This window comes from Heloderma suspectum, chromosome 10 (assembly GCF_057233095.1).
Source record: "Heloderma suspectum isolate Gila_16-S chromosome 10, 16-S_ref, whole genome shotgun sequence".
Classification (NCBI taxonomy): domain Eukaryota; kingdom Metazoa; phylum Chordata; class Lepidosauria; order Squamata; family Helodermatidae; genus Heloderma; species Heloderma suspectum.
The window spans coordinates 36161125-36188347 of NC_139467.1; the positions used below are offsets into that span (position 1 = coordinate 36161125).

General features: G+C 43.9%; 1 protein-coding gene across 1 annotated transcript in view; it reads left to right on the top strand.

Annotated features, from left to right (window-relative positions):
- TFAP2E (transcription factor AP-2 epsilon) overlaps positions 1-27223 on the top strand; it is a 112989-nt gene that overhangs the window by 18370 nt on the left and 67396 nt on the right. The window contains exon 7 of the mRNA XM_084816358.1: positions 2175-2226. Within this exon, the coding sequence (XP_084672484.1) occupies positions 2175-2226 (52 nt within the window). The remainder of the gene's footprint in view (positions 1-2174; positions 2227-27223) is intronic.

The window sequence follows — 27223 nt, forward strand, 5'->3', positions numbered from 1 at the left end:
GTATTATTTCAAATAAATTCTCCCTCCCCCTCCCAGGCTATCTCAAATCTAAATCTACCGTCTAACTTTTCCGGGCCACCCAGACGATCTTCCCCCTCCTCCATTTCTTCCCCTTTTCTTCGCTGAGCCCTCAAAAGAATCGAGGAGACGGCGAACCGACTTCAGGCCGAACCGGGCGCCACGAAAACCAGGCGGGCGAAAATGGAAAAGGACGAAGAGAGAAGCCGAGAAAGCGGATCAAATCCGCAGGCGGTTGGGTCTGGCTCGGTCCCGGTTATTACGGGATCGAAGAACTTAATTCCTTCTGTGTTTTGCCCTCCCAGCCTGAACATGTTTTTCCCCAATAAATAATCCCCACTGCTTTAATTGGGGGCTGACTCTCTCCCCGTGGAGCCTTTTTGTATTGTGGTGTTTCTTCAGTCTCGACGAAGGACACGATCCAATCCAAGTTAAGTTTTTAGATCTCGTTGATTTCGGTGGGAGGGTTAAGTTAAGGAGGTGGTTTGTTTCTTCTTGTTGTTCTGCCCCGTTGAATTCAACATGATTTTAAAACGCTTAACTTTGGCTGGATCGTGCCCCTTCCCAAATTAGAACCCCACATCCTTTTCAACCTTCAGGCTGTAATCTTGTACTCATTTACCTGGGAGTAAGTCCCATTGAACCCAATAGGGCTTACTTCCGAGGCGACACGTTTAGGATTGCATTGTAAGGCTACAATCTAACTTGGGGGAAAGTCCCATAGAACTTGCTGACACTTACTTCGGAGAAGGTTGTTCAGGAAACTACTGTTAGTGAGGGTATGAGGGCTTGTGACCGTTTTGCTGTTGCATTTTTTCCTGATTTTTAAAAAATCTAAAATATTAAAGTGAAAATAGACTCTAAAACTTAAGGTTTTAATTTTTTTGAATTATCTTTCCCTAATCATTTGATCATTTTAATTTGTCATTATTCGATTTCTCTCTCTCTCTCTCTCTCTCTCTCTTTCCCTCCTCTCAAATTTCTGAGTTTGGGCTACTGTTTGAGCCTCTTAAAACACAGTGCATTTCTAAAAGTAGAGATGGCAGTAAACTTTGCCCTGTTCAAAACTCTTGAGCCATTTTGATAGATGTATCTCCAGCTTGGAAAGGAGTTGTTATTGTTCCTGGGTAATTAAACTTTCTCTTCTAGGAACTAGTTAAAACAACTTGTCCAAAACCAAAAATAGTAACATGAAATTGTGGGGTATTTTTCTTAATAATAACAACTTTAGAAGTCTCCTACTTTAGAATAAACAAAACCCACAATTGCTCCTTCAAAAAAATAAATCAGTTGCTTTCTGAGTTTTGAAAATACTCCCGAAATGGAAGAAACCCAGAAATGCTATTTAGAAAAGTGTCTTACCGGGACACCCTGTTTTGGATTTTGTTTTCCTCTGAAACATAGCAATAAACTAGGTCCTCCTGATGTAGCCAAAATTAAAATATTCTTACAATACAATCCTAGGCATGTCTACTCAGATGTAAGTTGCATTGTGTTCAGTAGAACTTACTCTCAAGTGTGTTTAGGATTACAATTTACTGCCCAGGCCTATGAATGTTTACTCAGAAGTAAGTTGCACTTGATTCAATGGGGCTTACTCTTAAGCATGGATTGTAGTCTCATGTCCCAGTGGTGTCAATGGTAGCTAAACACATGCATAAATCTCTTCCAGTGGGGGCTTAATGGTGGCTCAGTGGGACTTAAAAGTGTTTCCCTTTAGCTGAAATATGCCATATATCTTTAAAGAGCAATTTTGGGCTCTCTTGAGGTTTATTTCCCTCCAGAAACATGATTTTCCTGTTTGTTTTTTGTTTGAAAGAGCCAAGATGGTTCCTTGTGTTCTTTTCTTCTTTACAAAATATGGAATAGACTCTCTTTAAAAACCAAGTGCTCAAAGACAATATTTTAAGCTGTTTGAGAAATGGGACATGGTAAAGCCATGATCTTCTTTCCTTTTTAGATCATTTAAGAATTTCTCTGAATTTCTCTATGGGAGCCCCATGCTTGATAAATTTGTGGGTCTTTTTTGTGGGTCTTTCTGCTATACTCATTATTATTAATAATAATAATAATAATAATAAAAATAATTTCAGTCATCCTTTTAACAGGCAAGTATGGCAGGTCAGTTTAATTATCTTTGTCCCTTGTTCCTTTAGGCAGTGGATGAAACTGGCATGAATCTCTTGGACCAGTCTGTGATCAAGAAAGGTAAGAGAACCCATCTCATTTTGGTGATGGATTTGATAGTTTGGGGTGGGAGGTGAAGAGCTTGAAAAATGGGATCAGCCTGCAAATTGCAGTGGGGTGTTTTGGCATAGAAAATGAGAGTTTTATTTTTGAATGCAAGAAAAACCAAACTATTAAGCCTGTCCCCTCCACCTCTGGCCTCTTTCTTCTGTGTTCTTCCATCTCTGCTCCTAGACCTAAGCCCATCGGTCTATCACTATTTTCAGATCTAGATTTTGATTAAAGCACTGTTTTTGCCAAGCGCTATGGGGCGGGGATCCCTCACCTCCTCCCTCTAACAAAAATAATTTCTTAAGGGACTGTTGACCTGCAGTCAAATAATCCCTTCATCTCTCATATATATATATATATATATATATATATATATATAGTGTGTGTGTGTGTGCGCGCGCGCGTGCATGCACGCACGTGCGTGTACATACACACTAATAAAGTGAGAACTTGGAGGGGGGGAGAGAAAAGTGTCTGGATGTGTGTAATGTCACCCTCTGCTCCCCCTTCCCCATGCCTCCAGTTGTACCATATAGATGCCAGCTTAGGCACTCACAATGATGATACCAGCTCTCTGATTTGGGGGTGCTCCAGAGGGGATCAGATCCTGAGAGGTATCCATTTACCCCTCTCTGCTGCTGTGTGGGAGATAAGGGCTTTCTGATGATGGTGACAGTTTTAAAGGCTTGGGTTTGTGTGTGTGTGTGTTTTCCCCCCTCAAGGCATTTTTGGCTTGTCTCTGTTGTTTTCCCTTTAATATACTCACCCCTGCCCCCCACATCAGATCTAAATGTGTCCCAGTTCCTGCAGGAGCAAAGCAATTTGGGGGAGGGAGGGAAGCAGGGAGAAGCGAGCAAAGGTCTCCGGTCATCCCAGCTCATCTGTGCAGAGTTTCCTCCTAACCTCTTTCTGAATGGTAGTCCCAGATGTATTTAAAAAGATATGATTCACCAAACAATCCTTTAACTTGCCTGCATGAAGGCCTGTTCATCTCCAAATTACAGAATTAGCTGTAGGCTCGAACTGATTTTGGAGAGGTGAGGGTGTGTAAAATGAGTTAGAAGCAATGGAGGCTGGTGGCTCCGATGTCAGTGGGGTGGTGAGTCTGCTCTGGGTTTCAGTCAGAACTCTAAAGGAGCTCTCCAAGGTGCTTTGCAAAGGTGTGTGTGTGTGTGTGTGTGAGAGAGAGAGAGAGAGAGAGAGAGAGAGAGAGAGAGAGAGAGAGAACTCTACTGCCTTCTGTACAGCACCTGGCACACACTGTCAAAATCACTGACCGAATAGATGCCATTCAACGACCCGGTTCACAAGATTAAAGAACCCACCTGTGGGGTGTTTAACTGTGGGTTGCTTGGGAGCCCATGGGAATGAACATGCTGGCTCCTGACCACTTGGCCACTTCCAGTGCGCCAAAGGATCCGGGGATGCCCCAATCCCTGTGTTGTCCTCTGTGATGTGCACATTTGGAACCCTGGGTTGATGGGGGGAGAAACAACCCAGACTGGAACCCATTGTCTGTTCTTGGGTTATAAGTCTGGCTTGTTTCTCCCTTAACAACTCAGATCTCTGGGTTCACATGTCACAGAGAACAGCCCAGGGATGGACCACCGATCAGCCAGCACGTTCACTCCTGCGTGCTCCCAAGCAACCATGGGTTGTTTACTCATGTGAACCAGGTCAGTATCAAGTGCAGCACTTTTCAGCCCTTTTAGACTTGGGAGCCACCTTTAGCCCAAACGTGCATGTGGGGTCCCACTTCTTAATTTCTTACCATATATGTGTATGGGGGTCATGCTGCTGTTGCAACCCACCTTAGGTCAGGCTGTGACTCAGTGGTGGGGCCCTGACCCACCAGCTGAAGTCTGATAAATGTCTAGCCTTCCCCAGCTTGGTGTTCTCCCTGGCAGATCCTCCCAGCCGACAGTCAGACTACCACCCAGCGACATCTGGAAGGCTCCAGAAGGGATCGCCTGTCCCCTGGCTCAGCCTTCCCTAATCTGGGGCCCTCCGGATGAGTTGGATGGCAGCTCCCATCGTTCCCCATGCTGGCTGTAGTCCAATACATCTGGAGGGCCCCAGGCTGAAGAAAGCTGCCCGAGCTGGATCAAACGTTGTGATTGCATGGGACCAGGATGGAATCTGGTTTTTACTTGGAACATGGTGACTCTTTACCTAGGAGTAAGCCCCACTGAACAACAGTGGGAACTTTCTGAGTAAACATGCATAAAGTTAGGTTGCACAAGAGGTAAAAGAAAAGGGGGAAGAGAGAGGCAGAGATGGATTTTTTTCAGTGAATCTGAGCAAGTGCTGTTGTTTGTTCCAGGGGAATTTGGAAGCTCCCTCCTCTTGACTAGAAAGCTCATGATGGAAACCAACTATCATTTCATCTGCATGGAGTTTCTCAAATGTCCTGAGATAAGCATCAACTGTTCTCCACCTATTAATTTCTAGCAAATGGGCAGGGAGCCAGAACACGGCATCCCTGCGACACAGAGGCTGGAATGTTTAATATTCCAGCAAAATGCTTTTAATAAGCCATATCTGCATGGTGATGCATGTTACTTCTAGGGAGCTACTCAGCCACCTGGAACAGTGGGGTTTGGAGGAGGGGAAACATGCAGAGAGACAGAGAGAGAGAGAGAGAAAAGTTAATATTTCCATTGACATCTCATCAAAACAGACCTGAAGTGGGTAAATAAATATCTCCGACCAGCTCTTCTGTAACATGCACGGAGAGCTATAAAAACAACCGGTGAGAGTAGAAGATCAGGGTCCACAGGAATGTGAAATCGGAGGCCTGTCACTTTTACAACTGTCCCATCATTATGAATATACTAGAGGTATTACTTCCCCTTTCAATAAAACTTATTCTATTTATTTAAATTATTTATGTGCTGCCCTATATGTGGCTTGCAACATAAAAATAGTAATCTCACTACAATAAAAATACAATAAAAACAAGCCTTCATTTGTTTTTATGTATGTATTTATTTATAATTTGTCCCACCATTCAATCTTCCAAAAAAGCCTTCAAGGCAGCTTTGTGATAAAATCAATAGTATAAAATTCAACCAGTAGATTGAAATGATTGTAACATCAAGGAAGGAAGGAAGGGAGGGAGAAAAAGAGAGCGAGCAAGCAAAAACTACAATATTCTAGCCATCAGAAATGGAGACATCATTCTAAAATCTACTTTCTGTCCCCCAGCCTTCCAAAACAAGGAGATCTTTGCCAGCGTTTGGAAGGTCTGAGGGAACTGTGTTTGGCAGGAAGGTGCCAACTACAAGAAGGCCCTGTTTCTGGCAGATGTTGCTCTAAATTCTCCAGAAGATGATGGAGCAGTTGATGATATTGTTCAGGGGTGGGCAACTTGTGGTCTTCCAGATGTTTTGGACTACAACTCCATGAACCCTCACCATTAACTATGCTGACCTGGGATTATAGGAGTTGTAGGCAAAACATCTGGTGTAGTAAACATTTGGTATCATGGCTAAAAGAGCAAGCTGGAAAGTCCCTGACTGGTTTAAATCTCACCTCTGCTCCAAGCCTAGAGATGGCTGAGGATTTCGTTTCAGTTTGTTTTTGATAAGAATTTACCATAATTCACAAATTTCTTCATATTTGCCATGGAAAGAACTTGAGATTTTTAAAAAATTGAATGTGGGAGAAACCAAACTTGGCTGTCAGATTTGTCCATCCAGGCCCAGGGCTTCGAGTGCTCTTAAAGCTCTGGGCTTGAATCCCTGTGTGTTCAACCATGTTTTGGAGGTAAATTAGGGCTGCCACCTCTTTGTTCTGCCAGGCTCCTCATCTTTAACAGCACCATGGCACCCATAGTTCTCTCCAGGTGTACCTATTGAATTTGGCCAGTGTAGATGGATGAGAATTTTGTTTCAGTTCATTTTTTTTTTTTATAAGAGCTTACCCAAATTCACAACTTTCTGAGATGGAAAGATTTAAACTGATTGAATGCAAGAGAAAGTGAAACTGACAGATCCATCCATTCCTAGCCAAATCCAGTGACTTGGGCAACCAGTCCTTTGTAATAATGGGATACTTTATTTCCCAACCACCTGCCATGTACAACATATCCAGGCTGTGCACAACAATAAATAATTCTAATAACTCCAGCTTTCTGCTGTTAGTGTGCTATAGTGCGGAGCACTGATGGTTGGTGAGCTCCATTCAGGCAGCCCACAGAAAAGTTGCAGAAATACTATAGTCAAGAACGTTTGCAATTTGATTTATCTTCTCTGATGACTGAGATGGAGGCTGTTTTTGACCAGGGCTGTATCATCAACCAGGCTAAGAGCCCTGGCCTTGGGCCTGTGATTTTCATAGCACAGTGCTGGTTCTGTCGATGATGCTGAAGGAAAAAACAAGTTATTAAAATATGAGTTATGTCTGTGCTTTGATCTGGAGAGGGGAAAAAGTTTATTAAGTGGTCCACTGAGACCCCACCCATTTTCAAGTAGTGCACGGGGGTGGGTTTGAGAGCAGCTGTATAGTGCATAGAAGATTGGATTGGGACTGCATAGGTCTGGGTTCAAATGGCTGCTGGACCAAATTGTGAACACCTGGCCATTGGCGAAAGGGGCTGCTGCTCATCCTTCTGTATAAAGGTGTACATGAGGTGTACAAAATTAGGCGTGGTGCAGATAAAGTGGAGAGGGAGACATTTTTCTCCCTGTCTCATAATATTAGTACCCACAGGGAGTCATCCCACGAAGCTGATTGGTGGGAGATTCAGGACAGATAAAAAGAAGTACTTCACACAGCGCGTCGTTAAACTGTGGAATTCACTTCCACAAGATGTAGTGATGGCCACTAATTTGGATGGCTTTAAAAGGGGGTTAGACAGATTCCTGGAGGAAAAGGCGATCAGTGGCTACTAGTCCTGATGCCTAAAGGCTACCTCCAGTGACAGAAGCAGTATGGCAACGTACACCAGTTGCTGGGGAACATGGGTGGGAGGATGCTGTTGCACTCATGTCCTGCTTGTGGGCTTCCCATGTGTGAACAGAATGCTGGACTACATGGACCCTTGGTCTGATCCAGCATGGCTTTTCTTATGTTCTTACTTTCACCCCACCCAATTAAATAGTCGAGTGTACTAGAAGTAGTGCTGTTGCCTAATTAAATTAATTTCCACAGTGGGTTGCATTCAGATTTAATCGTATCTAGAACAGACCCATTAAAATCCATAGGACTTGAGTGAGACATTAACTGAACTGGTCCCACTGATCTCAGTGGGTCTACCCTAAGTATTGCTAAATCTGGATCCAGCCCAATAGCTCTGAAGAATACTTTGTATATTGTGTGCATCTTCCTGGTCAGCAGCGTTTAGAAGAGGCATTCCCTCCTATAAGGGGGAGAGAGAAGCAGGAATGATGCAATTCCATGACCACGGAAGCGTCTTCGGACAGCGCAGGCTCTTCGGCTTAGAAATGGAGATGAGCACCACATCCTAGAGTTGGACAGACTGGTTGGGGACACCTTTACCTTTATTTTAAAAAATAATGATCCACTGCTCAATTCATCAGGGCACCTTTTTAGTCAATCAAAAGTGGGTTGGGGGAGGCATCATTGATTCATTTAACCAATTAAAGGCACAATGCTTAGCCAGAAAATGTCCTACAATTCCCAGCATGCCCCAGCTATGGGGCACGCTGGGAGCATGATGGGATTTGTGGGAATTTTTCTGGCTAAACATGCATAGCATTGTACCCTAAATGTTGCAGCCCTAACAGAAACACATTTTCTACCAAATGTATTTTGGCTACTCCAGAGTAGAGGTTAGGCCTCCCCAGGGCATTCCATTAAATCTGCTTATTTAAGCCAAGAACAATATAGAGTCTTATCCAAATGGGGGACAAGACCATCCATCATTGGTGAGAAGTAGATAATATTTGGGAGAGGGGGAAATTGGTGGAGGGATCATTCTTAGAAGACTAAGCCCATCAGAGATCTGAAATCAAGACATGGAATTGGCTTTAAATGCTTCTCCAAGCAATCTCTACTTCACTTGGCGTCTGCCAGCAAGGATCAAAGCCAACCTTCCACCCCCAACCCCTTTCTCCCCAGTCCTGAAAGAAACTGTGTTGTTTATTTAGGTCAGGATTGCAGGGAACCTCCAGAGGTTGTTGCTCCAATTCCCATCAGCACCAGCTGACATGGCCAATGGTCAGGAATGATGAGTTGCCATCCAGTAACCTGTGGAGGGCCACAAATTCCCCACAGCCTTAGCTTAGGCTGTTCATTTCAGAACCCAAGAAGGACCCCCCCCCCCCAAGAAGGACTCCAAGAAGGAGACTCCAAGGACCCTCTCAAGCCAGGCAGGTTCTCAAGCTTCAGGATTTGGTGCAAGCAAGGCAAATAAATGTGTGACTGACATAGCCTTCGCTCAAGATACTATGTAGTAACATTCTGTTGGCTGCGGAACAACCAGCAAGGCCTCCTCTGAAGATCTTAAAGCTTTGTTCAGTGTTCAGTCGTTCAGTCGTGTCCGACTCTTCGTGACCCCATGGACCATAGCACGCCAGGCCTTCCTGTCCTGCACTCTCTCCTGGAGCGTGCTCAAGTTCATATTCATTTCATCAGTGATGCTATCGATCTTAAAGCTTAGTTGGGTATATATAAGGGTGCTCTCCAGTTGTGTTGGACTGCAACTCCCATCATCTTAATTGCTGTGCTGGCTGGGGATGATGGCACCAGGCCAACACAACTGGAAGGTACCAGGCTGGGGAAAGCTACTCCAGGAACGCAAGGATCCCTGTGCTGGGTATACCCAGCTCACTCAAATCCTTAAAAAGGGGCCCAGGGCTCAGGTACATCCTGGTCCAGAAGCTCTTCCCCCTTTTTGGCTGGCTGCAGTGGTAAGAGGCAAAAGCACTTTGTATATGCTCCTAGGCACATCATCATCATCGCCATCATGACATAACTTGAGGCATAGTCCTAACTACTTGATCACAAGGCGAGCGATTCCCTTAGTATTTCTGCTACGGTGAAATTGACCCATCAGGCCCCACTTTCCTGCTCATAGTTTGCCATAGCTTTTTTTCCTTCCCCAAGTCCAAAAATATCCCAGGAAAATGTACCTGCCCCCTCCAGTCAGAGAAACAGTTTCATTGCCAGGTCTAAGTGTTACTAATCTTTTAGCTGAAGGGGAGATGAGTTTTAAAAATAATCAAAGATGACACATGGTGTTCCTTTTAAACATCTTTAGTATCCCCGGGAAGAAGAAGAAAAATCCTGGTTGTAAAGAGTTAGCCTCTTTACATCTAAGCATGAAATCCCCAAACTTACTCTTCCCTCTGTCACATACAAAAACAACAGAGCCAGACCTAAACATGTTTACTTGGAAGTAAATCCTGCTGTGTTCAATTAGGGTTACCCACAAGTGAGGATGCACAGCATTGTGACCACAGAGCCCTGCTGGATCAGACCAAGGGTCCATCTAGTCCAGCATTCTGTTCAAGCAGTGGCCAACCAGCTGCCTACAGAAACCCACAAACAGGACATGAGGGCAACAGCACCCTCCCACCCATGTTCCCCAGCAACTGGTGCACATAGGTATACTGCCTCTGATACTGGAGGTAGCATAGACTAGAGCCATCAGGACTAGTAGCCATTCTGAGCGAGTGAATGTTTGAGGGTGCAAACCTATACCTGGTAGTAAGTCCCACTGCACTCAGTGGACCTTACTTTTGAGTAGACATGTAGAGGATTGCGCTGCAGGGGTGAGATCCTATGCATAATTATTTGGGAATAAGTCCTTTTTGACTCAGGTGGACTTACATCTAATTGCAGTGGATGCTTAGCAGTGTGCTGCATACGCCTGAAGCAAATATATATTACAAGAACTGGGTTTGGTTTTTTTGCGGGGGGAGATTTTGAAAATAAGATACATTTGAACAAATAACTGAAGTTTAGAAGAACATATCGGTATCCTCACAGACATGTCGACAAGAAAATAAGTGAAGGAGAGGAAAGAGAATTTGAAAGAAACACACAAACCTCAAATTTTGATCACCGAAAGGAAAACGCACTCAAAGTCCCAAGATATCTATTTATCAGTGCAATACTATGTATGTTTACTTGGAAGTAAGTCCTATGTCCAGTGGGGTTTACTCCTAAGGAAGTGTGTCTCGGATTGTTGCCTGCATAGAAAGACAAAGATAGAAAGATGGACCAATCAGCCCCACATACTTTTCATAGTGAAATTGACCTCTGGCGGTGACCCCCACGTAGACGGACAGCCCAATCCCATGCACATTTACTCTGAAGTAAGTCCCACTAATTTTAATGGGTCTCTCTCTCTCTGCGCGTCTGTGGGCTGAATCGGTTAGAAATGATCACACAAATCAGTGGTAGAAGTGGAACGGATTTAAACATACAGTGAAATTGACCCAAAGTGTTTATAATCGAGGCAACAGCAGCGAGACGAGGAAAGCAGGAAAGCGTGCAACGGGAGCTAAGTTATTCTGGGTCTTTAGCGCAGGTCGCTTTTCGGCCTCTCTGCCCAGATAAGAAGTCCTTGGCAGATCAACCAATTGGAGGGAGAACAGGGTAAAATGCCTCCCTCCCTGGCTCGCCTGCCTGCCTGCCACTTCTTGGACAGGGGAGATGAGCAACGAAGGGAGACAGATGTCACCCCTCCCCAGCTCCCAATCAACTTCCTCTCTTGATTCAGAGCACGTCCTATTGAGTTCAGTGGGGCTTACTCCCAAATTAAGTGAGCCTAGGATTGCAGATTTACAGCGCAATCTTATGTCCACTCAGAACTAAGCCCCACTGAATTCAATGGGGATTATTCCCAGCTGTGTGGGTGTAGCAGGGTATACCTATGCTGGCTGGAGATGATGGGAGTTGTAGTCCAACAACTTTAGAAGGCACCAGGTTGGAGAAGGCTGAGCTTTAGGATTCCAGACCTTTCTGTCTTTGAACTTTTATGCTGTCATGGTCTACTCAGGCAGTCCCAAGAAATACACAGACCCCAATCTAGGAAAAGAAACTTTAACTCTTACTGAAACCAATTCCACTGATTAGATAAGGGCACCTGGATTTATATGCTATGCATGTTTACTCCAGAGTAAGCCACACTGAGTTCAGTGAGGGATCATTCCCTTCATATGACTGCACAGCATAAGGCCATCACCGTATGCACCTTTACTTGGAAGTTAGGTCTCATTCAAATCAACTTAAGAACAGTCCCAAATATATAGCTTGGGGTCACTGAAATCAGTGGGACTTACTTCTGAGTAAACATGCTTTGGGTCAGGCTGCACAGTACCACTAACCTTCCCTGGATTGGGTCCTCTGTCTCTGTCTGAGGCTTCCCTGCAGTCAAAGCCAAGCTGCATTCCCATCTACCCCCACTTATTTATTTTGCAGAAATGATAACTGAATATATTGGGATTCTCTCTCTCTTTCTTTCCTTCCCAACACCACTTACTTAGCACTGCTTCTCCTATGCAGAGTGCATTTTTAAAATGACTCAGATCTTTGTTTTAAATGGATTTATTTCCTTACTTTAAAAAGAAAGAAAGAACCCCAACTCAAACCATCCCCACCCTAAATTTGTTGTAGCATAAAACAAGTAAAGAAATATCTGTACTTCTCCCCAGGGAATAGGTGGGGCAGTAAATGCAATGGCAGAGAATGTGTGGGAAGACGATGCTTCAAATAGCTTCATTGTAGTTGGTTTCATTATTTTTTTCACTTATGTTGTGTATATTGCCTCAGAAACTTGATTGAAAAGTGCTATTTTAAATCAAATCCATCTTTTTTTCTTGTTGTTTCCTTGATGGGAACAAAGTCGAATCCCATAGTAGGGAAATATTAATTGAAACTGATCTGGATGGCTAAAAGTGAGGCACCCACAAGTGGTTAACCACAGGAGGTTCATGGTTAGTAGCTTTTGCACAGCTGTTGGTTGGTTGATTCTTGAAAAGAAGCCACTCAGGAGTGTACATGTAAAGGGCAGAGTGCCTGAATTTGCAATATAAGGGCAGATTCCTATGCCTGTTCAAACAGGAAAAAAGCCCCACAACTCCCAGCATTCCCCAGCAAGTTATGCTTTTTTTTTTTTTTTACATAATCCTATGCGTCCTAAGATGCATAAATGGTACCATTAAACAAAAAGAAAAAGAAAAAAAGAGAAAATAAAAAATAAAAAATGATGCAAGCAATATTTGTCCATTGGCACCATGTTTGAAAAATAACTTGCATGTGGGCAGTATAAAGTAGTCACGCTGTGGGCTTGCTAGATTATGAAACTTGCAACAACAACAAAGAAGAAAAAAAGGAATTTCAGTGCTACTGTATCTGTTGTAAACACATCGTAGGTAACAGCTGAACTTCTGTAAAGCGCCATGTATTGCCATTTTTGGTACAGTATTGTCATACGTTTTGCCATTTTTTGCTTTTCTGAAGTTTGCAACGTGAATCAAAATTTAGATTGACAAGAAGGGTTGTATCATTGATGTGTAAACATGGCTCCTTTCTACTTTCTCTCCTGCCTTTGGCATATGTGAAAATGGCATTCTTTATTTATTAAAAATATGTATATACTGCTCTTCACCAAAGTTCCGTTAGCACATACTGTATCCTGCAGATAATTTCTGCTCCTTTAAAGTACATCGGCCCAAGGTGACTTGTCGAAATAAGTTGCACATAAGGGCCTCAGTCCAGTATGGATTTAGAATCCAATTCTGTACATGTCTACTCAGAAGTATCTAGCATGGGTTTGATGAGACTGGCAGGGCAATCCTATATGTGTCCACTCAGAAGTAAGTCCCACTGTGTTTGATGGGGCTTGCTCCCAGCTAAATGTTCATAGGCTTCCAGTACTGCTTTCAGGTAAGCAGGTATAGGTCAAGATGGCGTGCTATATTTCAGTAGGACTTGTATACCTAACTGGATGCCGGATCTTAGCCACGTTGGATGAGTGGATCCAAGAAATAGTAACAAGAGAAGGGGATGGAAAGGGGAATTATAACAGAGAATGGAGGTCTCTCTGTGTGTAATAATTGTCAGTATGAAGAAAGACTTGGGGCGTAATCCTATGCATGTTTCCACAGAAAAATGTTCTACAATTGCCAGCATTCCTCAGGCAGCAATGCTGGCTGGGAAATGCTGGGGGTTGTGGGACTTTTTATCTGTCGAAACGTGCGTAGGATTGCACCTTTAAGCACCCATTCTTAGCTTAGGGAAATGAAGATCACAGGGGAGACACAGGATCACCGTTTACAAGTTCAAGAGTGGAGTCCTGATAGTGAAGGCTACAGTTTTTCCTGCTGAGCCTACAAAAATTTACAGCAGTCCACTGAAATGGACAGGCAGCAAGCTTAAGCCAAATAAGAAGGAAATACATAGATTACCCATTTGTGTACTTAATCTGTGGAACTCCTTGCTACAGGGTATTGGAATGGCGCTGCTAGCATAAATTGCTCCTTTAACAAATTGGTGGCTACTAGTCAGAGTAGCTTAGCTTTTTATTTCAAGCATTTTGCTGAAAATAAAAAGAAGAAGAAGCCTTCTATGTAACATACATAGATGCATCTTTGTTTCCATACAAAGAATACAGATGTTTTACCTCTGCCATTTTAATGATGCAGTTTTGAAAAAGTAATGTTCAGGTTTGCTTGGGATGTCTGTGCTTATGCTGCTAAATCCTCTAAGGGCACAATCCTATTGAGAGAGTTGGCAGCCTCCAAAGTCGAATATCAAATGCAGGGCAGCTATAGCATGGAGCTGATCCTCGCCTCTGTGCTCTGGCAGCCCTGCATTTTCTGCTAGATGGCAGATTTCAGCTGTCTAGCTGCAGCTTTGGAGATGGGGAGGGAAGGCCACGCAGCGCATAGGAAGCTGTGGAACTTAGCTTCCCCAGTCTCCGCCGCTCCCCGCCCCCTTCTCTCCATCTCCACACTCCATTTCCAAGCACAGAAACGTAGCTGGCATGGAGAGGACCGCACTGGCTATGAGGGGACAGGGAGGGGGTGGGGAGCATGATTTCTGAGAAATAGTGTCTAGTGGCCATAGGATTGCTCCCTCAGGGTGCAATCCCATGCATGTTTTGACAGAAAAAGTCTTACAGCTCCCGGTATTCCCCAGTCAGCCATGCTGCCTGTGGAATGCTGGGAGATGAAGGACTTTTTCCTGTCTAAATATGCATAGGATTGCACCCTAAGGCAGATGCGTCAGACTACAACCCCTGTGCTGGCTGGGGTTGATGGGAGTTGTAATCTGACATACTGTATATGGAGGGGACCAGGTTGGGGAAGGCTGCTCTAGAAATACAATATTCAAGGTGGTTCCGATTGCTGAGCCTTTCCAAATAGCCAGTCGTTGAACGCGCGTCGGTATTACTTAATATTTGAAAGGTGCCTTCAAGTGTTCCAAGCAGTTCACACACATGGTCTAGTTATAATTCTTCCAACAAGCCTGTAGGATAGGCCATTATTATTATCATCCCCATATTGCAGAAGGGAGAACTGAGGCTGAGAGGGAATGCCTTACCTCAGGCTATCATGAGTTCATGGCAGAGGCGAGATTTGAACCAGCAGTCTCTTGGCCACTACATTACATCTCTAAACAGAATGTTCAAGATCTTGCATAGTGCTTAATGCTGCATGGGTAGATTTTCTCTGGGTAGGATATGGGTTTCCATCTCCCAGTGCTACTTTTGCCGGAAAGAGCTTTCATTGTGTCTGTAACTCCCCTTTGTGTATGATTAGTTGTGTTTAACAAATGGAGCTCTATCCGCAGGGCTGTGGCAGACTGGGTGGATGGGTGGTGGGGATCCGGCCTTCCTTAAGAATATCCCACATGCAGCGGAGCTCCAATGTCCCTGGGGCAGTGAATCCGCTCCGGGTTTCAGTCTGAACTCTAAAAGAACTCCGCACCTTGGATAGCTCTTTTAGAGTTCGGACTGGTTCTGACTGAAACCCAGAGCAGATGCACTGCCCACTGACACTGGAGCCACCAGCCTCTGCTGTCCAAAACTAATAAGGAATTTGTAAGGCAGAGATCCAAGCGCACTACAAAGCTGAGCATTGCCAACGCCCAAGTTTTGACCAACAAGCCGCCTAATTATGAAATTCGGCAGCATCGCTAGTGAAGATGAAGGAGAGAGCAAAAACCAAGCAGTGCCTTTGCTTCAAAGGATTTGTCTAGCTCCTCAGACCCCAGACCGTGGTTGCAGGAGGGCTGACCTCCACAAGGATAGTCCAGGCCCTCTGCCTGACTTTTCAGCATTAATTTTTAGGTTTCTAGTCCTTCTTACTTGTAGAGATATAAGGAAAAGTGGGTGGGCAATATTCGATCCAATTGCTCACTAATAAATCAACCTACTTTCACTTTCCAATGTTCGTATAAGCGGCCAGGGGGCCTCTTTTACAGAGGGCAGTCCTCTGCTTGAAGGGCTCTCCTGTCCAGTTCCATATTAGAGATAAAGAACCATCTGCTGCCCATCCACAGGTAGCACCTGGCCAGTAGTCTGAACAACCAGGCACACAGCTCACCTGGTCACAATCATCTGCACTACGGTGAGATGTGCTATATATCTATTTAAATGATAATTATTTCTAAATATGTACATATGCATGGCGCACGTGCGTGCACACACACACACGCATTAGCATAGGCGAATTACTGTCCTCCTTTGTCCTCCGTTTTGGTGATGCATTTCCTTTTTGGGGGGGTGATTCATAAGTGGCCACCCTATCTGACCAATGAGTACAAAGACACCGGCATAACCAACAGAGCATTAAGCTGTTGTTTTTAAAATTGTATTTAAAATCAAAATGTATTCTATCAATGCGTAGTACAATTAAATAGATTTAACCATATTGGATTACCTGTATTTGTCCCAGGTGTTCTGCAATGATTCCCCCACCCCACCCCACCCACTGCTTAAGCTGATTCACCACAAAATTTCAGGCTGCTGGCTTGCATAGTCCTCATTCTACATTGGCCTCAAGGCCTTGGCATCTGTTCTCCTCTCCGCCCACTGGAGCTGTCCTGGTACAAAGGAGCTATCTTCTTTCTCTTTCCTTGGGAGCACAATAAACTTTGCAAACCCCGTAAAAGTCTCATTATGTGCAAAAATGCCATTTATCCTCATCCAGTAGGCTTCTAGAAAATAATTCTGTATTCATTTCTAAATACCATATGATTAAAAGCTGGATGTGTGCTAGGTGCTGTACAGAACACAACTGAGGTGAACCCCAGAAGGTCAGTTTAGGCAATTAGCTGAATCAAGGGGTGAAATTTTATGAGGACTGTACCACTTCAGACTCCAGGTTTGCAGGGTGGGGGGGGTGGGATTGCATTGCAAATTTGAATGCTCCACCCCCATGGGGAAAAAAGTAAAAAAAAGTCTGGGAGATAAAATGAAGCATTTTATCTGTAAGTGAACCCCACCTCTAGCTTGAAGTGGTACAGTCCAAGAAAAGTGTTACCAAATGTTTCTGCTGATTGCATTAACTACTATCTGTCTCGGCTAAGTATATTGCATCCATGTGCAAAAGCAGGCAGTTCTCCATGCCTTTAAAAGTTGTGTAGGGGAGATAATTTCCATGTATTTATTATTACATTTATATCCCACCCTTGCTCCAAAGAGCTCAAGGTAGCACAGATGGTCCCCCTGCCATTTTATTATCTCAACAACCCTGTGAGGTAGGTTAGGATGAGAGGGAGAGACTGGCTGAGTGTGGATTTGAGCCTGGCTCAATCCAGTCCAGCATCGGACCTGCTTCAAATCCCCGCATTTACACAACTACTAATACAGAGGAAACCTGTCCTCTATTGCACCGCACGCAAATGATAGATCATTATTTGATTTCTAATTATGCTTAATATTATCTTGATGTTTTATGCATCTTGGAAAACACCCTGATTGCAAATGCACTAGGATATAAATATCTGGAATGAGTGAATGACGTTGCCTAGGATAAGCAGTAGGACACTGTAAACGCAATGACTGAGTGCTGGTGATGTTTTTGGAATTGCATATCGATTAGTGTGTGCATGTGTATTAACCTCTCCCCAAACTAGTTCTTGAGTGTCAGATGGGAAATCTGATTCCAGATGGGAAATCTGATTGGAATCCTTACATCTTGCTGCAGTAAATCCCAAGGTAGAATTTGAATCCAGGATTCTTTTTTTGCTGCTTCAAAGATTTAATGCTCCCAGGCCAAGTTAGTTGAACTGTAGTCCCTCTGAGACCAATGGGGCAAGTTAGTCATCATGACTTAAGTCGCACGGATGGCAATGGGAAGGATGTGCAACAAACTTAATCTGGATGCAGCCCAACGTTTCTTCCCCGCCTCCCCTAGTATGAATGGCAGCTGTGCAAGCACACATCCATACTCTTACGTAGTTTCGAGCCATTTCAGTGGGACTTGTGCGAGAGCTATCGTCCATGGGCCGCCCCACTTTGTACATTAAAATCCTATGTGCAGGAGTATAACGTGATGGTTCCATGTGGGAATTTTGTAATGGGTGAAGCAGCCTCAAGCCCAATGGAATTTCTGAATGAATTAATGTCAGAATTAGCTTGGATAAAGCTGAGCTAGGACTATTCATTTTTTGCAAATGCTTTCAAGCCGTGCCAAAAACAGCCCTCTTCTTTTTGGCGACCTTTCGGCATTCTGGACAACATTCACCTACATTGGCCTCGCTTGCCGTCAGTGATAGCTTTGCTTGGCCTATTCTGATTGGCTACATAATATTGTGACATCATCTTGTTCACTAAGGGTGCAATCATATGCATGTTTAGACAGAAAAAAGTCGTACAACTCCCACCATTCCCCAGCCAGCAAGGCTGGGGCATGCTGGGAATTGTAGGACTTCTTTCTGTCTAAACATGCATAGGATTGTGCCCTAAAAGAGCAATCTTATGGCCCTTAGGCAGCATCTGGGGTTGTTGGGGATCTCCTTCTAGGATGCTGGGGATCTCCTTCTCTGTACCCGTAGACAGATCTATGAGCGTAGGGTAGGAGATCTGATCGTGGATCTTCTCTCCCTCACTCCCACTTGCCACAGAAAGTTTCTCTTACGAGATTGCAAGTGCAACCTGACCTGGGAGTTGTAGGACTTTTTTCTGTCTAAACATGCATACGATTGCACCCTTAATGATCCTACTTTAGATCAGCCATGATGTGACTAACTGAGGAAGGTAGGTAGGAAGGAGACAGCGGCAGGAAAGGCAATGCAATGACACCTGTGCTATGCAATGCGTTCCTCACACTGCTCTCCTCCTTTCCCTCATTCCCTTTCTGAGATGCTCAGGAAAACAGATCGCGATGGCCCCCGCTAGCTAAGAGCACATCATTCATATCTGCTGTTGTGCAAGTTTTCTCTGAGACATGTGGTGGAGGCAAAGGAAGCAAGGCGAAGATCTGGGGTGTCTTCACATGTTCTAACTTACTCTCAGGTCTTCTTCCAACTGTGATGCTCCCATCTGCTTATGCTATGCCAAGCCCTGACAGCTTTGCTCTGTGTAACGTATTTTCCCAATAAAAAACGTTTATTGGATGATCGTTGGGAGGGTTATGGAGGAGGGTCAGTTTATGCTCTGGCTCTCATATTGATAGCCAGTGTGGTGGAGTGGTTAGAGTGTTGGACAGGAGGTCAGGAGATCCAGGTTCTAGTCCCCACTTGGCCACGAAGCTCATGGGGTGACTTTGGGCCAGTCACTGACTCTCGCCCTAACCTACCTCATGGGGTTGTTGTGAAGATAAAATTGAGAGGGGGAGGACCATATAAGCCGCCTTGGGTTCCTTGCCAGAGGACAACAGGCTGGCTAAAAATGTAATAATAAACAAAAGAAATAAATGAAACACACACACACACACTGCAGGCTACGAATTCACACTTTCTACATTAGATGTATTTTTTGCGTGTATTGACATGTCTCACAGGGAATGCCTTAATGTGCAAAAGGGAGAAATGTATTTGCAAACACACAGGAACATACTGAATGTGCGCAGAGGAACCACCATTAGCTATGGCTCCCTGGTATTCACACTGTTCTCAATGACACGTACTACTTTTTCACACTGTACTGCAAGTGAACACTGGTGTGTATAGATGCTGGAAGATATTTTCCACCTAAACTTTGAATTGTCCCTTAGAATATCTTTGACAGTGGTCTGTTATCAGGACACTCCCATCTGTGTGTGTATGTGTGTGTATTTCCTGCCTTTGTTAGCTATGGGGGACTTGGGGGAGGGGGCTGGGAAAGGAGCTATTCAAGCCACTGAAGCGCCATCCTTGGACCACTGCAAATCATGTCCAGCCACTCTGGCCTTGGACATTTCAAGCATATTTTTTGCAGCCATAAGGACTAGAAACTTGGGTTAAAAAACAAAGACAGCTGAGGTTCTCGGGAAGATGAAACCTGAACCCAATCCCATATTCTGCTCCTTTTCCTGCACTCCTGCAGAACCCTGACTCAGATACAGCCCTGCCTTTGGGCCCTTTCATGTGGCCCTGTCTATGAGTTAGGCAATTCTACACTTTCCTTAAATGGCCTGCTCCATTCTTGAACTGCTCTTCAGTTAGGAAGGTCCCCCCCCCCCAACACTTACCCTCCTAAACATATCATCTTGTCATTTAAACAAGTGGCTCTGCGTGCTGTGATCCCTAGTGGATGGTAAAAGATAATTTCCCTTTTTTTCTGATATTTTAAAAAATATTTCATAACTCTCAACATTCTTCCTTTCCAAATTCTCCACACACACCCCTAGGTTGAATTTCATCGGCTTTACCTCATAGGATGGTGCCTTCCAGACCTTTTAATCCTCCTCCTAGTTCTTCTTTGAGTGGTTTCCAATTTGTCTTAAGGCCTGGCAGACCCAAACCAAACACACCATGTCAGATGCAGTCTTGCAGAAGCTGACTAAAGGGCTGTGATCTTGTCCAGAGAGCGGTTCTGATGGTTTTGTTCATGCAACCCCCAAAAGACATTGTCCTTTCAACAGTACAACAACTACTAATGAATAAGCAAGGATATAACATTTTAGTGTTTTTCACATCCTTACAACAACCCTGTAAGTCAGGCCAGCATTATTATTCTTTTGTAGCATGTCATTGCCTTGACTGACTGACATTAATCTTCACTTGGGCCTTTACTTACTTACTTATTTATTTATTTATTAAAAACATTATTTTCTTTTTTTTTACAAAAATGAAAATTTACAATTCATGGGTGCCCATGTTATCTGGGGCACTAGAAACTGTGAAGCAGGATATATTATTACTGAACTGACTTTGGATATTTTTTAGTCTCATTATGTTTTTCAAAGAACTAGGCTATAAGCTTTAATCCATGGGTCAGATGTGCTCCCCATAGCCACTTTTGCAGCCCCCGTTGTATTCCCCTGCTGCCACTGCCAAACTCATGCCACCACCGGCAAAAATGTTAGTGACAAGGAAACAAGGTGTCTGAGGAATGGATGCTTTGTTTGCAAGCAGCATTGCACTCCTGGAAACAGGATCCTGCTAAGAAAAAAAGGTGCATGTTCCCCACATGTTGTGTTTCCTTGAAAAATTGCTGCAATTTTGGCCACCAACGTGATAAATTCAGCAGCAACAGAGATGGGGTGCACCCCTGCTTTAATCGAAGGACGAATCAATGAAATGAGTTTTGATTTTGGGTGTTGTCAGATATGAAATGTCATGAGCTTTTAAATGTCAAATCCTATCAAATACTAAGTCCCGCTGCATGTTATCCATCAAATGCTGTCAGATAGCGAATACCTTAACATGCTAATTTAATGGAATTTAATTTAAATTTAATTTAAATTAATGTAATTCAAACTAATTTAATGGAACTGTAGGGATGGATCAACCTGTCATTTGTATCCATTGTGTAATACTGAGATGGAATATTCTGAGATGTCAAATACAGATATCAAGTTTCCTTTGGCATTTGAGTATCTGAGGATGCAAAGAATATTCGGCAATAACACTGACCAAGGGGAATTTGGGAGAGCAATTTTTTTTTGGACTCTTAAAATAAGTCATGGGAGAGTCCGATGGCAGTGGAGAGGAAGGTGAGGATCTGGTAGTTCAAGGTGTTCCACTTGGTTCTCAATATAGATGTGAAAGGGGATATGATGTCTTGATAGAGAAAGAGAGATGGGGAGATTGCTCCAGAGAGCTAGTATGGTAGAGCACACAGTGCTGGGAGCAAACAGAGTGACAGTGTCTAGACCAGGACAGAGGGCAGCTGCACCTAAATTCAGTCCCCCATACTCTGTGACAGGGGTGGGCAGACTTCAGGTTTGTGAGATCTACTTCTTTTCTTTTTTTTACTAGAACCCTGATACTGGTTGGCTTACTAGAACCAACTGGAGCCTGGTGCAAAAGACATACTCTTAGAATTCAAGAATTTTGAGTCCAAGAACTGGTTTTGAATACCAGAAGTGAATGGAACTGTAGGGATGGATGAACCTGTCAGTTTCATCCACCCCAACTGGATGAACCTGTCAATTTCAGTTTTACTCTGATTCTCATTTTTCAAATCTTAGGTTTGGATCATCGCAAACGTTGAGGTTTTTTTTTAAGTCCAGGTGAAAATTCCTAAGTATTTTTGTGCACATTTCTCCTAATCCATCCATTTTTATATGAATTCTTGACTAATATCACAGGAAGCTGGTGGCTCCAATTTCAGTGGGGTGGTGATTCCATTCTGGGTTTTAGTTAGAACCAGCCAGAACTCTAAAGGAGCTATCCAAGATACTGATCCCATTTTGGGGATAGGGCTCAGAACCTTGGATATCTCATGGCTGGTTCTAAATAAAACCCAGAATAGAATTACCACCACCCCCAAAATTGGAGCCACCAGCCTCTCCTGCCTAAAATACACTTTTTTTTTTGCAAGCAATTTCTCGAATATAATGCATTTTTCAGCATTATTTCCCCTGACATATGCAGTTTTGTATGCATTTCTTGACTGCAGACCTCCATTGCAAAATTCAGAGTAGTGCAAATTTTAGTTTGGGTTTTATTGTGGATAGTGGTTCCAATGAGAAAGGCTACTGTTAAACCACTGAAAGTTAGAAATCCTTGCTGTTCTACTACAAATCACCCAGAGACCTCTTAGTTGATCTAGATCTACCTTTTGCCCACCTGACAGGAAGGGTGAGAGGCTGAGGAGAATCAAATGATTTTGGTTCTCCTCAGATTCAGAAATGGGGTTCTGAATCAGGTGGAGGCCTATTTGTGCACTGCTGCTCATGTGAAGGCCTCCCCGCTGGAGGCATTTGCTCTGTACGTGTGGATTCCTTTGGGCAGAGCTACATGGTGGCACAACAACAGAAGGCGGGTTGACTTGGGGTGGCCCCATTCCTGAGCGTGTGGCGAGTTTTACCATTTTGAAGTGCAGGCACTCATCATGACATTCCCCATAGCCACGCCCCCAAGGAGAGTCAAAAGACTCAGCAGCTGTGTTGATCTCCAGCCAGAGCAGTTTTAATCTCTGCTCAGAGCAGGTCTTTGGTAAAGCTAATAGGCCTTAATTGTCCATTCAAAACCATGGTACCCGCAAACTGCTTTGTATTACAACAAGGAACTACATATTGTTGCTGGGAAAATTCATTCCCCGCCCACCAACTACGGTGAGGATTGCAGCTAAACTCAGAGGAAACAGGGAATTTGGGAGGGGTGTGTGTGCAAGATGGCGTCAGCATCTCTGACAGTGGAGACTGGTGGCTTCGATGTCAGTGGGGTGGTGAACCCGCTCTGGGTTTCAGCCAGAACTAGTCAGAACTCTGAAGGAGCTCTCCAAGGTAGTCCACATCCAAGGTGCTCCACACTCCACTGCTCCGCACCTTGTATAGCTCCTTTAGAGTTCTGACTGGTTCTGACTGAAACTTGGAGTGGATTCACTGACCTCGGAGCCACCAGCCTCCACTGGTCCCTGCTAATCAAAAAGTGACAGCATTGGGTCCCTGTGAGCCATAGTTCCACTCCTTCACTGCTTACCAATTTCAATAATGCCTGAATAGGGTTTGGGATGACCTACATGTGCAAATGTAAATGTACCTCAGCGTTACCACAGACCAGGAATTTGAACCCAAACTCTAAAACTTCCCTGCAGAGCTGTGTGTAGTAGGGATGTGTGAATCAGCAAAGCTCCAGCTCAACGAAATTCTGCAAATTCCGTCTCAAGGCTCGTTCCAACTCAAGTCCATCTCAGAGTGTGAGCTTTGTTTTTTCTTTTTGCATGAAAATCCAGGTGTATTTTTGTGCATATTTTTCGAAATGTACTCCTCGATGATGCACATCTTTGAAATGTGCGCATACTTCTCCCATTGATTATAAGACAGTTGTGTGCATTTTTGAAAAGCACACATGCTGTCCAGCACTTACTTTTTGGTCCACGAATCACATCGCGAGTTCGGAAATGTACAGACTTCGACTGCAGATTGTGTCTGAGTCCATGTTCGGTCCAGAAGGTGCAAACTGGGTAAGTTGAGTTGAAAACAAATTGAAACTGATTCCTCGGACATATCTAGCTGCAACAGAGGCTGGGCCAAAGGCAACCAATCAAAGTTTAGAATGAATGAACAGGGTGCCTCCAAGCACATGCTCAGCCCAGGAGTTTGTTTTCAGTACCAGAGCTCAACTCCCACACACCAGAGCTCAGCTTTCCCACACAGAAATCCACTCCTAGTTTCCCCATCCCCCCCACACACCTCTGCTTTCTTCATTTCACAGGCTTTTTTTTTTTTTTTTGAGGGGGTAAGAACGTAAGAATCGCCCTGCTGGCTCAGACCAAAGGTTCATCTAGTACAGAATTCCATTCACACAGTGGCCAACCAGGTGCCCACGGGAAACCAACAAGCAGGACATATGTGTACTTAGGCCCACTGCCTTTGACACTGGAGGTAGCATATATCCATCAGGACCAGTAGCCATTGATAGCCTTCTCCATGAATTTGTCCAACCCCCTTTCAAAGCCATCTAAATTGGCGGCCATCACTACGTCTTGTGGTAGCAAATTCCATAGTTTAATTATGTGCTGTGTGAAGACGTCCTTCCTTTTATCTGTCCTGAATCTCCCACCAATCAGCTTCATGGGATGACCCCATTGGGTTCTAGTATTATGAGAGAGGGGTCAGTCAGAAACAATTGTTGCCCTGCTGGAAATCATCCAGGGATTGAGCTGTAGATCCTGATCTATCCTCTGTCCTCTCCTGGATTAGACCGTGAGTGCCTACTTCAGACATCTACAGCAGAAGCATGAATGCCTTGCTTTTTTTTTTTTTTTAGGGATGAACCCACAGCTAAGGGTCGCAGTGAACTGCCTTGCTGGATGAGACTGAGGTGGTCCATCCAGTCCAGTGCATTCTGTTTTCAGTAGCAGCCCGTCTGATGTCTCTAGAGCAGGGGTGTTGAACCTGTTTCAACTGGAGGGTCAAATTCCATTTCAGGGCAGCACTTGCGGCCTCATTCTAGTGATGGGATGCTTTGACTTGGATTCCTGCACTGAGCAGGGGGTTGGACTCAATGGCCTTGTAGGCCCTTTCCAACCCTACTGTTCTATGATTCTATGAACTTTCCTTGCTCAGACTAGTGAATGAGGTGATAATGAAGCTTTCAAGTTTTACTATTCCTTGTGGCAGATTAGCAAACAGGAAGTCAGGCAAAATGAAAAATAGTCAAAGATGAGCTGTGTACTTCTTTCCATTTCTTTGAAGAGGCTCTTACTTCACACTTGCAGTTTAAATGGTCACATTTCTTGGCAAGCTTGCATTTCTAATTAAAAGCTAAAGACTGAATTTCAGCTAGCTGGAGATCTTTTGTTACAGCTCAATGTGTTTTACAAGCTGAACCTATGCAGTCAGATGTATCCACCATTAAGTGCTTACTCCCAGGTAACTTCAGGATTGCAGTCATACCGATCCTAATAAATTGGGTATTACGCTGTGTGCTGCTGGTGGTGTTCATATATATACCAATACTGGTAATGTGTGGGTTTTGTTAAATCTATTCTGTCTGTCAGGTGTCTTTTGTTCCATTGTCCGCTCATTGATGGAATCGGATGTTTGTTAGGGATGTACAAGAACCTTGTTCCACTTGTGCTACTGCACATCAGCGCAAGTGTACAGTACTGCAAATCCCCCCCCCCCCAAGTGAAAAACCAGTCTGCAAGTTCACGGAATACACATGATTCAGAAAAAATCTGTCCGCTGTAAAATCCATAGGTTGGATTCATAGAAATCCAAACTAATTTGAATCCGTTCTGGATTTCTCCAACATCCCTAACTGATACTTGCTGTAATGATGAACGCTTATTGTCCTCTTTCTAGTGGTACAAAGACAGGAGCTAGAAATTAGCAAGGGTCACTACCAAAGGCAAGGGTTGAAGGCAGGCCAAAGTCCAAGCTTAGGTGTCCGTCCATCCGTCCATCCAGGGAAGAGCTAACTAGTCAGGGGAAACACAAGGCAAGACTCTACAAGCTGATGCACAACCATTGTTCCAGCACTTTGTGTTTTTAAGCCTGAGCCTCCAGAGCCCCACCCAGAGCACAGCTGTAGGACATCAGTGTTACCTGAGGAATGGTCTATTCATGAGAACAGTCTTACTCACAAGGAGTCCTTATTCCTCAGGCAGGCACGTCCTCATTTGGTGGCCAACCACGCCTGAACCTTTAGGTGCGGGAGCGCCCTGAGGCTAGGTGGCCACTCCCATCTGCTTCCAATTCAGAGAGGGATCTATCCACATCTTAAGGGGGAATAGCCAACTGGCATCTGCCCCAAGATCCCTGGAAACAAGCTGCTCTTCTGCATGTTTGGCTTGGGGGGGGGGGGCAGAGGAGTTCCAGGTGATACTCCAAGGAGGATTCCTCTTGTGGGGTGGGGGGAATGATATCCTGCCCTTCAAAACTGGCCACTACACCACTGACTTTGGCCAATTGGCCATGTGGAATTACAGGATGATCCTCAAGACGCATACACCAGTACATTTAATGCTAGCCTTAAGTGCTTCCACGCCAGAACAGAAAAAGTTAAAATGCTCCCTCCTTCCTCTTTCACTTAAATTTTTTTTGACATGCTATGATGGATGTTGGAGGCCCAGATAAATAAGACAGAAGTGTTATTATCCTTTTATGCAACCTTTCCTGATTGCATAAGGAGCAAGCGACGTCGTAAACTCCTTCTGTAGATAAATTGTTATTCTTGCAGATAAAAATTTCATTACATTAAAAAAAAGAAGAAGCAGAAACAGAAAAAAATGAGCTGAGAGCTAACAACCGTAATGATTTTCACTTTAATTAGAACATAACAGGCTTTTCTTTAAATACCACTGAATAAGAAATGGTTTACCAGCCGCGTACACAGTGTGTGTGTTGTGCATTCATTACTTATAATCATTTGCTTTTTTTGTTTGTGTGCCAAGAGAACAAGAAATAATATGTTGAAAATGTACTTCAGCCATTTATTTTTATTATATATATTTTTACAAGACTGGAAAATTTGGTTGTAATTACAATGCTGGGGTTTGTTTTTTGGTTCAGTTTCCTGTCAAAATTCATGATTATGTAGACAATCCACCCACCCGCCTTTTCAGATAAGGTTATGATCCGTTATCACACATCTTGAAGATTTTTGCGGAGTCTTTACTTAAAGGAACATACATTTAAAAACTGAAGCATGTGCCAGTTTGGCTTATCTGCCATTTCGGTGCCTCTTAGACATTTGCTCTTTTCAGGCTAAGTTTGCAATGCTAGGGATGGGGGAAAAGCTAATTTGGTTTAAATTCTAATGTGAAACTACCGAATTCCCACTTCCCAAACCAATATGCAAACAGAAATACAGTTATCCTTCAGTACCACTTCTCCAAATTTTGCGCTGTAGTTCTCTGGTCTAAAACTGTACAACAATGTGTATGTTAGGGGAAAGTGTGTTCAAAAATGTGATAATATGTGAAAATAAGATACAAATATGCATT